Source organism: Anser cygnoides, chromosome 3 (assembly GCF_040182565.1).
Source record: "Anser cygnoides isolate HZ-2024a breed goose chromosome 3, Taihu_goose_T2T_genome, whole genome shotgun sequence".
In the NCBI taxonomy this organism is placed as follows: Eukaryota; Metazoa; Chordata; class Aves; order Anseriformes; family Anatidae; genus Anser; species Anser cygnoides.
In genome coordinates, this window is record NC_089875.1 from 94,078,329 (window position 1) to 94,095,250 (window position 16,922).

Genomic DNA, 16,922 nt, shown 5'->3' on the forward strand with positions numbered 1-16,922 from the left:
TGTCAGGAAAACAAACAAAAACAAACAGGAATAAACAAAATAACAAAAAAAAAACAGTGAACTATTTAATGTGTTAAGAGTATTTTCAACTGGAATATTTCAGAAAATTAAATAATTTTCTAAATCATTCTGCAAGTACTGTTAGCTAGCACAAAGTGTAAATCAGTCAGTGGTTTTTGTAAATATTTTTGTCAGTTATGAGAAAGGTATTCTCAAAGCTTGATAACTCAGATGGGGCTGAGTGGCATGTAATTGCTTCTTTGTCAATTGAAGTAATTTAGCTGTAATAACAGCCTCCAGGCATAAAATCAACACCATTGTTATCAGAGCAGGGACTTTTTTTCCTAATTCCCTTGTTCTTTTAAATGCAGAATGGAATTCACACACATTTAACATGGCTACAGATAAATAAAAGCAAAATACCTGAAACTAGATTGTTTTTCAGCAGTGTTGAAAATGTACAGCAGGTATACTTCTACTGTATAGTATTAGTCTGGACATTTACATTTGGGATCAATCATCTAAATTGGGACTAAATATTTTAATCTGTGGAGTGTTGCAGTATAGATTAATACATTAAGAAAAACTGTATTAATGAAGTCTTAAAAGAATGGGAGTTAATAGTGTGATATTTGAAATGAAAATCAGTTTCTGATAACACTAGTGGGAATTTCTTATCTATAGATTATAACCAATATTTATTTTATTTTTTTTCCAAATGAAGGCACAAAATAAATCCCCTTTTTCTGCTTCCTTTCTCATATTGCTCAAATCACTATGCTTCTGGTTAGACTTCAATAGGAAATGGCTTTGAATTCTTTCTCACCTTTTCTACACACAATCAGATTTTGTCACTGCTCCTCAAAACAGCTAAAGCTCCAATGTTCATCTCATGTCCCAAACTTCTCGAGCCTTCATTATTTCATCATCCTCTCATGAATCCCCAGATGTGTCATTTCATATATTTCAGTCAAAACATGGCCAGAGAATTAACCTTTTGGTCTGTTCATCTGGTTGTCTTTTTACTTTTGAATTCCCCAAAGGCTTCACCTTGCACAGTGCAGACTACTTTTTGTTAGTTTTTGGAAATACTGCACAGTTCACTGCTGCCCTTTCTGTCTGGTCTTTTCTCTTATTTCCTACTATCCCATCAGGACTGCCAGCCTAAATGGTACCAATTTATGGTACTTTTATAAAACTGTTGTGACTGTCTCTGCTTAGTGTCCATTTAATCCCCTAAGAAGTATTTTCTTGAGGCTGAATACAGGATTGTCTATATAGCATTAGATAACATCTTTTAGGGTGCTGAATTTCACTGTAAATTCTCAGTTGAAAAGTATAGACCTAATTAGAAGCCTAGATGCAGTTGACTCATCCCACACTAATCTTCATATCCCAAAAAGAACAGAAAAATCAAAGGACATAGTTAACAACAGTTCACAATTTGGAAGAAATTGTAGTTATACCTGGTACAGCCATGTCTTCAAATTATGGTACCATACAGTTCACAAAGATACCTTTGCTGTCTTAGATTCAAGAGGCAATTTCCTTAGAATTGCATTTTTTTTATTTTAGACTTTATCCATTAGAAGTATACCACAACTTAAAGGATGTGAAAGAATCTGTTTCAGGTAGTTTTTCTTGTACATATTGCAGCTTACCCATGGCTTGTAAACATATTATTTACTCCTAGAAGAAACTCTGTGCTACTCTCCACTTATCTGTGCATAAGAAGAGAGCCAATGCATTTCCATTCATCTCCCTCCAAAGAGACCTACCGTATTCTGGGACATAGCTGTGGGAATAGGTCTGAACTAGAAAACATAAGGAAAGCAAAATACTGGAATTAGATCAGAAAGGTTGCATATAGTGCTATTTCGTTTTCAGCACTTCAAACAAACTTTACAAATATAAAAAAGAAATCTAAAAACATCTATATTTTGGCCACTTCCAAATATCTATATTCCTGACAGGTGCCACAGCACATTAAGCAACATTCAGCAACTGCCGCTGTCAAGCAGGTAGCTCTCTAGTTTACTGAGTTATCTGGACTCTACTTTGTCTCTACATGTGTCTCCCATTTTTTCCTCCAGATATCTTAAAATCATATGAACAATGTAGAGCATGGTTAGACGTAAGAAAAAAAACATTAATAGAAGTTACTCTGCCAATCATTTTAAGTGTGGAAGAGAACCTTAGTGCTACTATGGGCTTCCCTGATGAAGGCCTTTTATTTCTGGCAGATATGATAGGTACTTCTTGTGACAAAATAAAGGTTTTTCAGATCTGACTGTCTTGACACATATAGTTGCATGAGAGGACATTTATGTGTGCTGAGGATAAGACACCAAATATTTTCCTCAGTGCAAAGAATTTAGGGCAATTTCAGGATTTATTTATTTATTTTTATACTTTTCTGTGAGGTTCACCAAAAGCCCCACATGCTGACCATGCAGTGATCATAAGCACTGCACTTATGATTTTCCTCCATATTCATGTGGCTGGAAGTACATATTCCTGTTACAAATCAAAGCAACCCCTGCTGTAGATTACAAATCTACATTTAATTACGCTTCTTACCTTAGCTCTGAATTATTTCATTAAGTAATATCTGTATTTTGCTTCATTAAATATTTTTCAGTCACTTGATTATCCTCTTCTGTTGTATTCGTGGAAAGGTATATCTGGTATTATAGTAGTGGCAACATTCTGCTGAACATAAGCTGAACTCTACTGTTACATATAACTATAAATTAGTGTTGGCCTGCTTTTCATGTTCAATGATACTCTGCCATTCTTTTTCAAAGGAGACAGTGAGTGAAATGAAAGAAAACGATTGACACAACTGAAAAAATAAAAATAAAAAACTGCCTGAATACAGTAATTTTGTATAATAGGAAAACCCTCCAGGATTGTGTGTATCCTCTCTAGGAAAGCTCTCTATTTTCTGGATTGTCATGCTTCCAATATTGCCTGTCAAAATGGACTCTTGTAACGAATGAACTAGAAAAATTCATGACATAAAGGATGCCTACCAGCGTCCCTGCATGCTCTACTAAGTGTGTCTTGGCCAGTGAGGTCAACATTCAGTCTATGACATTCTGATAGTCCTTTTCTATTATAAATATGTCCCTATAATTTGAACAGATCTGCATGTTTATTGATTTATTTGTTTATTTTAACATAAAATTTCAGGAGAAACATGTTCTGTTCGCGTGAATGAGTGTCTAGACGGACACTGTTGGAATGGAGGAACCTGTGAAGAGGACATAAATGGATTCAAATGCAATTGCCCCCTTGGTAAGCATTTGAAATTTTTTATACAATTGTTAATTTGCTATAGTGTGTAAGTACCACATTTATATCTTGTGTGGTATGAAATCTCATATGGCAAAAGCACCTTGCTTGCATTTTGAAAGGTACAGAGGTAGTCATTTAGATTAAGGAAAATGAAAATTTCATCAGTTAGTGTCCATGGCAATTTGTCTATGACCAATTTTCATAGAATCATGGAATGGTTTGTGTTGGAAGGGCCCCTAAAGATCATCTAATTCCAATCCCACTGCCATGGTAAGGGACATCTCCCACTAGACCACGTTGCTCAAAGCCCTATCCAACCTGACCTTGGGAGGGGGGCAGCCATTTTTAATAAATAAATGATTGCTTGGATTAAAAAAATACCTGTATTTTGTAAAAAGCCACTGAAATACTGTAACATACCATTAAAGAAATATGACAGAACTGGAGATTTCTGGTAGTTTAGTATCTGGTTATATATTTGACCTTATAGCAACACATTTCTTGATGAAATTGTAAGTTTTAGGCAGCAAAAAAAATGTTGAAATTTTAAAAACATCCAAAATCCCTGGTTTTGGGATTCAATTCTTCTGGCTGCATTACTTACACCTAAAAGAATCAAGCACCGCTCTAAAGTATGCATGAGCTCAATCAGGTTACCTGAGCATGTGCATTTTGTATCACATGAGGTGCCCTTAAGTATCCAAGATATTATATGAGGCTGGCAGATAATAGTGAAGGCTATAAAGGACGTATAAGATAAATCAGGCCAGGCAGCAACACAGTGAAAAAAGACACAACAAAATAAAGGAAGAAAGAAATATGATGTTGAAGATTTTTCTATGCCAATTATATATATACTGTATAATTTGTGATTTTGCATGCTATTATATGCAGATTAAGAAAACATAGAAAAGGTGGGAAGTAGAGATTCCTGAGATTAGAGATCCTTTGTCCAGGATCAACAGCCTTTCTCCAGTTTTTAAAAGCACAGTGGCCAAAGAAGGCTGGAGTAGAGATTTAAGACTAGTAAACTCACTGGTATTTATTGGTAAATACCAATAAGAAATCACTGATAAACTCTGAATAGGTTTTGACATGCGCATTTACAGACATTGTTACTGTGGAAAACAAGGTTAGAAAACCTGTTTTTACACAAGCATGGTCTGAGAGGGCTTACAGAAGTACTAAGGTGTTTAGAAGAAAAACTGATAGCTATCAGTAAAGCCTGAAAATGTCAGAATACTGAAACACAAGTCTCCAACCATCCCTCATAAGCAAACCAATTGTTTGTAAAAGCACTTTAATATACTTAATATCCAAAGATCCTTAAATGCTTTGAGTAGTATCCTGTTGAGTTTGGAACTGAAGACAACACTGAGTTATATCTTCAAATGCAAAACTGTGCTTTCGTATTTGTTGCTTCATGTAGGCATGTGTTGCTTAATTAGGTCTGTCGGTAAAAATTAGCACAAAAATTATTTCCTTTGTTCTGGGATGGGGATACTCACATTCATATACTGCTTTGCTATCCCACGTTTAGTTCCTATTGGTGTCTGTTAACTCTTGTGTACAGTGGAAATTCAGACAGCAGCGTCCTGCACCTCCTTGCACAGATCTGAAAGGAGATTGCTTTTCACATGGCAGAATGTGTGTCATCGACAGAAAAGAAAATTATTGTGACATTCTCTCAGCAGATCATTTGTGCCTCTTCCTGTAAAGATGTCAGTCATTATATACAGGCTTTATCCAATAAATTTTTATTATTATTCTTGGCTTGTGCATAAATGGTTTGAGTGTCTGTAGCTATTCATTCCTTTTTGCTGTGCCTCTGAGGTTAATACAGGGATTTATTATGAACAATGAGGTTTATGTAATGGACATACATACAATATAAACTATGAGTTTCATCCTAATGACTCTACTAAAATGCTGTGAATAGCAGTGATTCTTCATCTTTATCAAAGGATCAAGTAACTCCTAGTGAACCAGAGGTGCTCTGTATAAACGGTCAGTTATTTTTTGAAAAGAATGAAGATTTTCTGTACTAGCATTTGCAACTATATTATTAAAATTACGGGAACTTGAATTAGAGATGGAAAAAAAAAATGTTTAGTGACATGCACACCTAACAATGAGCTGAAAAGATGTTTTAATTTAAATACAGATGCAGATATCCTTTGTGCCCTTGGGTAAATTAATTACTATCCCCAGTTCATATTCTTCAGTTGAAGCTGTAGATAAATAAATGTAACCATCTCACAAAGATATTGCAATGATTAAATAGATAATGCCTGTAAATTGCCTGAAAATAAAAGTCACTATGTTACTGGGCATTTTTACTGTTGGCTTGGTCCTAATAAGAACATCACTTCATAAAACAAAGCAACTAATTCTAACTAATCCTTAAGTGAAAAATGAAAACTTATGCTTCCATACTTTCAGTAAAATCTAGTGTCATATTGGATGTGTGAAAATAAGTAGGTTTTGCTCATGAGAGGATCAGAACTGGACATAGTGCTCTAGGTGTGGCCTCACCAACAGAATAGTAAGAAATACACGTTGAAAATTTGAATACAGTTTTTGGAAAATAATTTGTTTAGGTATATCAAATACTTTGGTAGATTTAAAGCATTATTGCCATTAATTACTTAAGTTTGTTAAAATTTGCTTTAGATTTTTAGGGATCAGATTCTGACCCCTTTACGGAAAACAACTGCTGTTACTGAAAATTAAAATTCTGTTAATTTTGTGATTCACACTTCATATATTAAGTCCTCAGAAAATATTCTATCTGAACTATGAGTTAGAGTGTCCTCTCCACCTAAATGCGAGGAAACTCAATTGTCTTTGACAATTTTGCTACCGTTAGCTGGACCTCAGTATTAATCCCTCTGATGGCTCAAGTGTATTAGCCTAGCTTGAATTCACTGATGCACTACCAACCTCTGCACTCACAACAGCAACATAAATACCAAAGTACTAAATTGATTAATAGCAGTTCATACAGTATGTCTTTTATGAAATCATGTTTCAACCCTGACACAAAAGTAGAAAATCATATTTCTCCACTCTTTTCTCAAAAAAAAACTTTGAGGAAATTCACAAAGTTTTTAAAAGAAAGGGTGTATGTTCCCTTCAGTTATACAAATTTGACCTCCATCCTTTAATATAAGAAGTAATAATTAAGTACAAAATAAGAGAAAAGTTTGCACACCAGTCTTCATACCTGTTCTGTCTCAGGTGAAATCAGGAAAACTCTCTTGTAAGTCTGAGCATGTGAGAAAAACAAAAACAAACAAACAAACAAACAAAAACACTTTTTTTTTTCAACAAAGACAGCACCACTAAGGAAATTGTTCATCTATAAAAGTTGAAAAGAATAATGGCCTGAGGGCTAAAGCAATGAACCACGATGTAAGAAATCTACTGCAAATTCTTTGTTGCTCCAGAGCGAATTTTTACACAATATATTTTAATACCTCAAGTTTGTCAAAAAATTGGTTTGCTAATATAAGCTGCAGAATGACGTTGATGGCAAAAAGTGCTGAGCGGAAGTTTCTGATCTCTGGCTTCTGCTCATCTAAATCTGAATTCTAACTGCAACCTTCACCTGAATCCTTGGTACCAGTTTAGGTATGCCATCTGCCACCAGACTATCATCCAGATCTACCGTAAACACTTCTTGTTCCTACACAGTCATGTAAAATGACTGAAAACTACCCATGTTCGTTGTTTTAGTTTACAAACTTACATAGTTTTTCTGTTCTTGAGAAGCAGGATTGCTCACCCTTGATAAGAAAACTGAAGAACTATATGTATTTAGCACATCTAAAATGTACACACTTAATTTGTATGTGCTGATTTTATGGAAATATACCTTATCCTTTATTAGTTTCTGTCAGGAGTTTCATTGCCTTAATATGTTAAAGTTAAGTTAATAATAAAAAAGTTATTATTTTCATATGAAAAATCTCTTTTCAGCAGCTTTAAAAAATATTTATTAAAATTCCCTACAGTACATCTGAGATATTTCTTAGAAATTACTTATTACTCCAGACTGCTTAAGATGTTGTCACTAAATAGGATGAAATAACATTTAATAATATAGATCATTGATTCACATAAATATTTCTGAGCATTGCTGGAGACCTGATGTTAACTAAAGCCTTAATTTTTCAAAATGCATAACTAGAGAAAACTCCTTACATTTAAGCATTTGGGTTTGGTTGTTACCAGCTTTTTTTTTTTCCTTCCTTTTTTTTTTTTCTGTAGTGTAGTCTTAATTTTGTATCACAGCATAAGAACCCCACCCATCAAAAAAGTATATGTTACTTTAATTAGGGGACTCCTGTGGGACTCTGCTTCTGTGATAAAGTACAAATTCATTCATATCTCAAGAAATAAGATAAAGAGTACCATAGTCACATAAAACGGATGAAATGGAATTGGACAATGTCTTTAGACATTTTGTGGCATCACTAAGTCCTTCCTTTTCTCTCTGTGCAGAAGACATGTATTGCTTTCAGGTAAACATCTGTAAATGTAAACACCTTTTGAAAGTGTTCAACAGGAAAGTCATTTTATAATAATAGATTGCATCACTGGTTACTGCTAGTATGGCTTTTGGTATATTCTGCTGAGTCTTAGACCTTATACAGAAGATGTTACAAGCTCGTTTTATATTTGAACTTTGTCATTTTAGAGAATAGTATTTCAGTTTAGCTGGCAAACAGAATTGGTTGATTATGGTGTATGATTACCTACTGTGAATTTCTTTAGTTTATACACACACACACACACATATATATGATGTTGGCTGCATCCTATTAAAGGGCTGTTGAGGGTGTAAAGAACACACCCTCTGAATGTCAGCTGCCTGTCTATTTTAATTCATTTCTAACAGAGTAGCTTCTGGAAAAGCAGGTAAGACTGATGATCTGTACCTCCCACTCAATATATGGACCACTATGGACAGAATGTGCACACTGGCACTGTGCAACAGGCATATGAGTTTCTTGTGCATAGGCAAATTCTCAGTCTTCATGGAATGCAGCTGATGAAAACACATAACTGATAGCACTGATAAAGACACAATTGAAAAAGCTAAAATTTTAGGGACAAGAAATTGAGGCACACCAGATTCACTGCTTATGTTTTAGATACCTAGGCCAGAGAGATTTAGAAGTCTGGATTGTGCAAAGTGTATTGGGTGTAAGTGGAAAGGTGTTGGCAGTGGAGAGGCTGCATGGGTGGCCTCTGTGAGGAGAGACCAGGGCTGCCCCATGCTGACCCCAGCCAGTTCCAGCTGGCTCCAATGGCCCCCCTCAGGGCACGGCTGGGCCCAGCAGCCAAGATGGCTGGGAAATGTGTTTAAGGAATGCCAGGTGGAGATAGGAGTAAGAAACAGCTCTGCCAACATTAAGGTCAGAAGAAGGAAGCGAGGAAGTGCTCCAGGTGCCAGAACAGAGATTCCCCTGCAGCCCATGGAGAGACCAGTGGTGGAGCAGATATCCACACTGCAACCCATGCAGCCCCACACCAGAGCAGGCTGATATTTCTTGACAGATCAGTGGCCCATGCTAGAGCAGACTCCTGACAGGATTTGCAGCATGTGGAGAGGAGCCCGTACACAAGCGGTCTTTTCCTGAAGCACTGTAGCCCATAGGAAACACCCATGTTGGAGCAGTTTTTGAAGAGCTGCAGGCTCTTCAAAACCAGGACCCATGCTGGAACAGGTTTATCCTGAAGGACTGTAGCCTGTAGTAAAGACCCATGTTGGAGCAGGGGTAAAGTGTGATGAGGGAGAAGTGGCAAAGAGGAACTGTTTTGGCCTGACTACAGTGCCCCATTTCCTCTCCCCCCTGTTCTGTGGGGTAGAGTAGAGGAATCAGGAATAAAAGGGTGAAGTTGAGCCTGAGAAAAAGGGGGAGGATGGGGAGATGTGCTGGAGATTTTGTCTTCACTTCTCACTATCCTGCTCTATTTTAGTTGGCAATAAATTAAATTAATCTTCCCCCAGTAAAGTCTGTTTTGCCGACAATGGGAATTGGTAAGTGATCTCCGTCTTTCTCTTGACCCTACGTTTTTATATCAACACTATCGTGTTGAGGGAGTGAGAGGTGAGGGTGAGAAGGTGGCTGGATGGGGATCTGGCAGCTTGCCAAGGTCAACCACCACACATACACAAGCACCAGTCTTGGAAATCAGCAGATTTAATAGAAAGAGAAGTAAAAATAGGATTCTTTATCATCATAACCTCCTCAAGTATGTCTTGCATATAAGGACAAAATTTATAGCAAGGCAGTTCTAAAATATTTAAGTCCAGGTTAGCCAATTAGATTGTTAACATGAGGAATTTTGTTTAAGATTCTTGAAATATGGTGCAAGTACCCTAATAATAATACATAAAGCACTATGAGCAGGATGAAAAGCCCCTAGAGAAACGTTCTGCTCAGTACTTTGACAGAAACAAGTGCTACACCATTGGCAAGAGATATGTCTGGAAGATGGGACTAAAAAAGCAAGGAATTCCAGGAAATTAGAATTCTTGCATTGCTAAATAATACAATGTAGAAAGATGTTTTCCATCAATTCTATTAGGAAGAAACAAATTCCTGCTTGTTTCATTGGAGTGGAAAAAACATCCCCCCATAACTACAAGTAGTAAGGAAAATATGATAGACACTACAACTGTGTCTGTTTCCCTCACGCACAGTCCCTCTGTGATCTTTTTCGTAAAAAACAGAAGAATTGATGATATTGATTAATTTGTATTCCAAATTTAGTGTAATAAAAGCACAACTAATGCCATTCTCATCAATGGAAGGAATGGCAGAGGAAGAGGAAGACAAATTTCAGTGATGATATGTAGCTAGTATAGGATACTCAATATGTGATAAAGAATCTAATATGATGTTGGGTCAACACAGAGTGAATGCAATTCTTCACAGGGTCTGTCAAGAAACCTGAAGGGCAGATAACTGATGAGGAAACCCAGTACAGTATTTGAACCTATGCTGTGCTCTAGGATTTGTTAAGATTAATGTGTCCACAAAACATTTAATAAATCAGCATTTTTATCAGTAAAAAAAAAAAAAAAAATCTCAATGGTGTGTTTTAGATTTGTTATACTTCTGAAAAACAGCATTCATTTCCTGTGTATTTTATTGTCATGTTACTTCATTGTACGTGCTACTTCTTTTAATGCAACTCAGTCTTCAGGTTTGTTATTTTGGTCATTTTGACAATTATATTGCATTGAAACACTATTACTTTATTTGCCTTTTTGTTTGTTTTATATTCATTGCTTCAGGTTGTTTTCTGAAGATGTGTCAGTGTTGCCCTTCCCATTCTTTTCCCAATGGTACTTACCACTTCTTTTGTTTGATGATAATTAATATTTAGAAAATTATTTGTGGGAGGTATGCTCACACTGACTAATTAAACTTCTGTTTCTTGCAGTAAGGCCAGTTAGCAAGCTTTTTTTTATTTTTTATTTTTTTATTATCCTAGTATTGGTGTTCCTTTTCTGATTAACTTGGCAAGTACATGTTTACTTGTTTAAATTTTAAACCTCCTTTCTTTTTACTTTTATAAGTGAGTTCTGTTAATTAACCACTTTAGTTCACATTACATTCATGTAGAATACAGTAATTTAAGCATATCAAAATTTGGGGGACTGTTTATGCATGTTTTCTTTTTCCTTCATTTCACTCCTGGCAAAATAGTCTAGAATGCCATGATAGCCTTTTATGGAGAGAGTGACTAACTCTTTTACTCATCTTTCTCTTTTAATCTTTCAGCTGACTGAGTGTGGGAGTAAAATGGAAGTTTTCATTTTTATATGTTTCAGTATAGATGAATATGCCATTAGTCATTGCCTTGAATCTGGAAGGTTCTTAACATAGCATTTTATTTTGAGATAGATAAAATCATGAATAACTTGAGGAAGATTAATTTATTAAAAGAACATAAAGACTAAGCAGCAACTAAATAAAACTGTAGCAACAAAAAGATATCTAACCCAGGTGTTTCCATGACAACCTTCTTCCTGGAGTTTCAAAAACCATTTTTGCATTACTCCCGTGCTACTCATCACTTTCATTATATGTTATTTTAATTGATAGATATTTCTATTTTATCCATATAAAATACAAAATATTTCTTTACATGTACTGTAATGGTGTTTGTGAGACCTGATTTATATTAGGAGTGATTATACAATGTGCTTTAGGTATGTGTGTGTTTTTACAGTAGCAAAATAGGCACTCATCCGATCCAGAAAGTTCAGTAGTTTCTGCTTTTTTTTTTTTCTTTGCTTTCTTTTGTTTTTAAGGCCAATTGCCATTGCTGTAAACAAAATAATCAGAACATGATTGGATATATTAATATTGCTTTCCCTAGAAATTTCCTAGTAGTTGCAGAAGCAAGATGAATACAGGTAGGATGAACATTTTATTAAAGGTACCAGTCTCTTTTAACAGAGCTTAAGCTGAGAAATCTTAGGTTTAGGAAACTGATGTGATTTTCTGTATGACTAGCAACACTGCAGTAAAAGTGAATAGTCCTTAGTCTTAGTGTGTTGCCCTTCTTACGTCTTTATAACTGAATTTTGGGGATTGGATTTTTGATTCACAGTTTTCTACTCTGTTTTTCTCATCACACCTTTCAGCTTTCAAAAAGGTTCATCTACTTTAGTAAAGCACAACTTTATATAGATCCTGAGTAAATCTTAAAAGGACAAGTGGCAACTTGTGCGTGTACTATAACTAAATGTGAATCCTCAGAGAAATAACATGAAGGAATTTATGTGCAGGAGGACTATAAGAGTGGAATTGCAATCCCTATTTGACAATGAAAATAAGTTGTAATAAAGCACCATTAAAAAGTTCAATAAAATTGAACCTTACAAAACCTACCACACAATTTCATCGAATTCAACATAATTGGCAGTCCTTTTTAAAGAGTAACTCAGGACTGAAACAGTAAAGCTGATGCCTGCTAAGGTACATTGACATTTCAGGCAAACTGCACACAGTTTGCATACATTATACCTTATATATATTATCATAAAAATGAAAACTAATTAATAACATTGTTTTCTTGCAACCAAATTAATCTGGGCTGCCCACATTCTTAACCAGTTGTTGAATCCAGATTTAGTAAGCAGTCAACAAAGTCATATACCCAGGCCAAACACAACCAAGAATGACTTAGACCAGATTCATGCAGTTCACTTTAATAACAGTAAAACAATGCTGATGTAATTGGCAATAACATAAAGACTATCGGTGACTAATTTGGCATACTTGTTTCTTAAGAAAAGAGCACCTGCAAAACACACTGGGATTTCCTACAGCATTATGCTCCCAAACTAGAGGCACCTTTACCCTAGTTATGCTAATAGTTATAGTCTACTTCAGTTATTATCTACATGGTTATGTTGGGATTTCTGTACAAGGTTAACTGATTTTTCCACAAATATTTTTGCTTTGAAAACTAGAAAATGTTCCTCTTGTGTTGCCTGTCCTTCATTATGTATTTTCTTAGATAGCCTGTACATCTTAGAAAACCTGTTAATCTGTACACCATCTATGAAGTACATTTTTCTTCAGTTGCAGATAGACATTTTTTTAAGACAAGGTATGTTAGAATCATTACATCGCAATAATAAAAACATATTCAAAAAAATACAAACTCATTTGTAAAATATGCATATTATATCAATTTATCTGTTATTACCATCTACTTATAACTGTTAATCACAGTTATCAAACTTGCTTATGGAAATGTATTTGATTTCATGAACCAAGCCACATGTTGATGAAAAAGATCTATATCTACTACTCTTGGGAAATATTTAAAAAGAAAGAACACTGACTTTAATCTTTTCTATAGCTGGTGATGAAACTCTCTCACTGGAAACAATTTTATGCAACGTTTCTTTCATTAAAATCTTGGTGTGAGGTGTAATTATTGGTGTGAATATGTAAAGCTGATTTACTTACACTGCCCAAAGTTCTCTTCAATCTTTCTTTAAACTATTTTGTTAAATTAAAGGAAAAATATGTATTTATTTGCTTATGCCTGGATGACAAATCATGCTGTATTTCACGGGAATATGTCATGACACTGCAACATTTCTATGCCTTATTTTATTACAGTGATTATACTTCTGTATGACAAGGCAGCCCTGCCACTTGAAGTATTCTACAACTTGAAATTGGTAACATGGTTAGGAAAAGATGCCTCATATCACTGCAGACCAACTTTGAATGGCAAATTTATTACTGTTGGATTCTATCATAGGGTGAAAAATGTATCTGTTGCAGTTAGCAATGCAGAAAATCTGTTTGGACTTCTAGTCTGTCACTGCAGCTAGTTACAGTTATTCCCTCCAGTTGATTTTAGACAAACTGTGATTTGGTTAGATAGGAAGTTGACTGTTTGGTTATTCTTTCTACTCACCAAGCAGGATCCCAATAGTGCATCTGCAAGTACTTCCTGGGAGGGCTTGTCAGCTTGCCTTCTCAAAGCTTGTTGCTTAGCCTCTGGCAGCTGTATTGGCTGGACTTCCAGGGAATATAATGCATGCTTCTGATAGCTGGATGGGGAGTCTGTACATTAACCAACAGAGACACAGTGTACGGTATGGACTGTATATAATACCAAGATAATAATTTGGCTTTTCTAACTGAGATTCAGTTAACAGGTGCTGTACTTTGGAGGTTTTGGTGCAATTCAAGTTTCTTTTTTTTTTTTTTTTCAATTTAAGTCCATTTAATTTCTTTCTAATGCAATTAATTTCTCTGTCACCAAAACCAAACTTACTGATTTTATTTTATTTGTTTTAATGTAGACTTGTTTTGTCTGAGATGGAGTTAATTTAATTCATAGTACCAGTTATGGTGTTATTTTGGGGATTTTTGACCAAAACAGTGTTGATAACTTGCCAACGTTTTAGCTATTGCTGAACAGTACTTACAGAGAGTCAAGACCTTCTCTGTTTCTCACTCTGCCCCCACAGTGAGTAGGCTGGAGCTGCACAAGAAGTTGGGAGGGGACATGCTGGGACAGACGGACCCAACTGTTCCATACCATATGACATTATGCTCAGCAATAAAAGCTGGGGGAAGGAAGGCGAAAGGAGGGAACATTTGAATTATGGCATCTGTCTTCCCAAGTAACTATTACATGTGATGAAGCCTTGTCTTCCTGGAAGTGACTAAACATCTGCCAGATGATGGGAAGTAGTGAATGAATCCTTATTTTGTTTTGCTTTGCTTGCACCACTTTGCTTCATATATTAAATGCTCTTTATCTCAAGCCATGAGTTTTATCACTTTTGCCCTTCCGATTATCTCTCCCATCCCACCGGACAGTGAATGAGTAGCTGTGTGGGGTTCAACTGCCCACCAGCATTACAGTCATAGAATCATTAAGGTTGGAAAACACCTCCAAGATCATCTGATCCAACAGTCCTCCAACCACCACCATCACCCACTAAACCATGTCCCTAAGCACCACGTCCAACCTTTCCTTAAACACCCCCAGGGAGGGTGACCCCACCACCTCCCTGGGCAACCTGTTACAATGCCTGACTACTCTCTAAGAAGAAATTTCTCCTAATTTCCAACCTGAAATTGCCATTAACCCAATACATTATCATACTTTCTCTCCCTTGTTTCTGCTACTTAGAATAAGATGCAGCTATACTATAGAATACTAAAAGCATGAAGGTATTATCAGTACCCATTTTAGTTAAACAGATTTGTTACATATTCTTCTGTCTTCTCCTCTGAGATAAAATTAGCTCTGCTTTGGACTGTTCTCAGTAGCTCAATGAATAGTTCATACCAACAGTCATTTCCATTCTTCACATATACGTTATTATTGGCAAATAATTCTTGCCTTTGCCCACCCACTCCTTTCTAGTTACCTTTTTCCTCTTAAGGTATTCAGTTACTCTGCAGAAATTATCTTCTCAAGCCTTTTATTTGTCATTCTTACATATATATAAATGTATATGAAAAGCATTCTTTATGGTTCCAAGATACATGAAATGAAATGTCATGTTTGCCTGTGATTATTGAATAGCTCTGAGTTCTTGTAAATAAGAGCTTCTTCCTTCCAGAAGAATTGTAGAATCTAGGGTGATGGCTGTATAATCTGATAAAAAGGTTTTAACTAAATGAGATTTTAATATATTCAAACTTGTGAAGGTTCTTCACATTGGCCAGACTTTACCGTGGGTTTACTGAGCACACCCCTCCACCATGAACAGCTCTTTATTCGTCTAAGTTCTTTAAGTGTCTACAGGATAAAAAAGTCCTGCCTAATAACTTCAGTGGTCTTCAGGGGGAAGAGGCCAGCACCTCCCTCTCCACTTCCCTTCCTCAGAAACTTGTAGGGTCACCTCCTTTTCTCCAGTCTAGACAAACTCAATCTCCTCAACCTCTCCTCATACAACATGCCTTCCAGCCATTTTATTAGCTTTGTTGCCCTCCTCTGGACACTTCCAAGTACCTTAACATCCTTTCTATATCGTGAATCCCAGAACTGCACACAACGTTCAAGGGGAGGCTGCAGTACTGCTAAATATAGTGGGAGAATCAGTCAGTTAACTTTCTTGGCTGCCAGAGCACACTGCTGGCTCATGTTGAGTTTGCTGTCCAGCAGGATGCTGTGAGTAATAATATCAAAGGCCTTACTGAAATCAAGAATGATTACAGCCACCACCTAATGAAGTCTTAATTTTTAGATGTTTTTCTCTCAGGGCTGGAATTCCTTATGAATTCTATGATGTGTTAGAAGAGGAGAGATAATAGTAAAGATTTTTAGTCATCAGAACACCAAAACTCAACTTTCATTTTCACGGAATATATAGAAATAGTACTTCTATGTTTATGCCTTTTTGAAATTTTAAATTGGTGAGTGAATTTAATGTTAGGATTGCTTGGCTTTTTTCTTGTACACACACACACAAATGAAATACATAAGATTTACTTTATAAAAAATGTAGTCACATGAAGTTTATTTTAGAAAGAAATAAGGCTAAAAATAATATATTCTTTAAATGCTTAAGCTCATATTTTTTCAAATTTTATTTAGCTAGTCAATTTATAACATAGAAAATGATTAACTTTTTGACAAGTTAGAAAGAACAAACGTCAGTATACATTCTAGCATATAACGTCTTGCTTTGAAAGGAGAAATTTAACAGACAAGACTTTCAAGAAATAATGAGACTTGACATTTCATAAAGAGCTTCATTAGAATTTACATTAAAAAAAAAAAAAAAGGAACAATCTTATATTTCAGGAAGATTTATTCCTAATACAAAGAATAGGCTACGATACATAGACATGTATTAAGTTGAATGGACTTGATATCTTGTTGGCTTTTATAAAGGCAGTTGGTTTTCTGGACATATGAAGGAATATCAACAAAAAGAGCTGATGTCTACAATTTTGCTGTCGTTTATGAAACAGTATTGATCAGATAATCACAGATGTTAGCTGTGTATGTGATGAATCTAATTATTTATTCTACACAGTGAAATCCATGGAAATCATTAGTTATACTAAATGTCTTCAAATTGTTCTTTTTCTATGGAAGAATTA

General features: G+C 35.5%; 1 protein-coding gene across 3 annotated transcripts in view; it reads left to right on the top strand.

Moving 5' to 3' along the window:
• The window catches only part of EYS (eyes shut homolog), a 953,299-nt gene that overhangs the window by 240,383 nt on the left and 695,994 nt on the right, over positions 1-16,922 (top strand). For all 3 annotated transcript variants that reach the window (XM_066994734.1, XM_066994735.1, XM_066994736.1), the window contains one exon: positions 3,196-3,300. In XM_066994734.1, the coding sequence (XP_066850835.1) occupies positions 3,196-3,300 (105 nt within the window). The remainder of the gene's footprint in view (positions 1-3,195; positions 3,301-16,922) is intronic.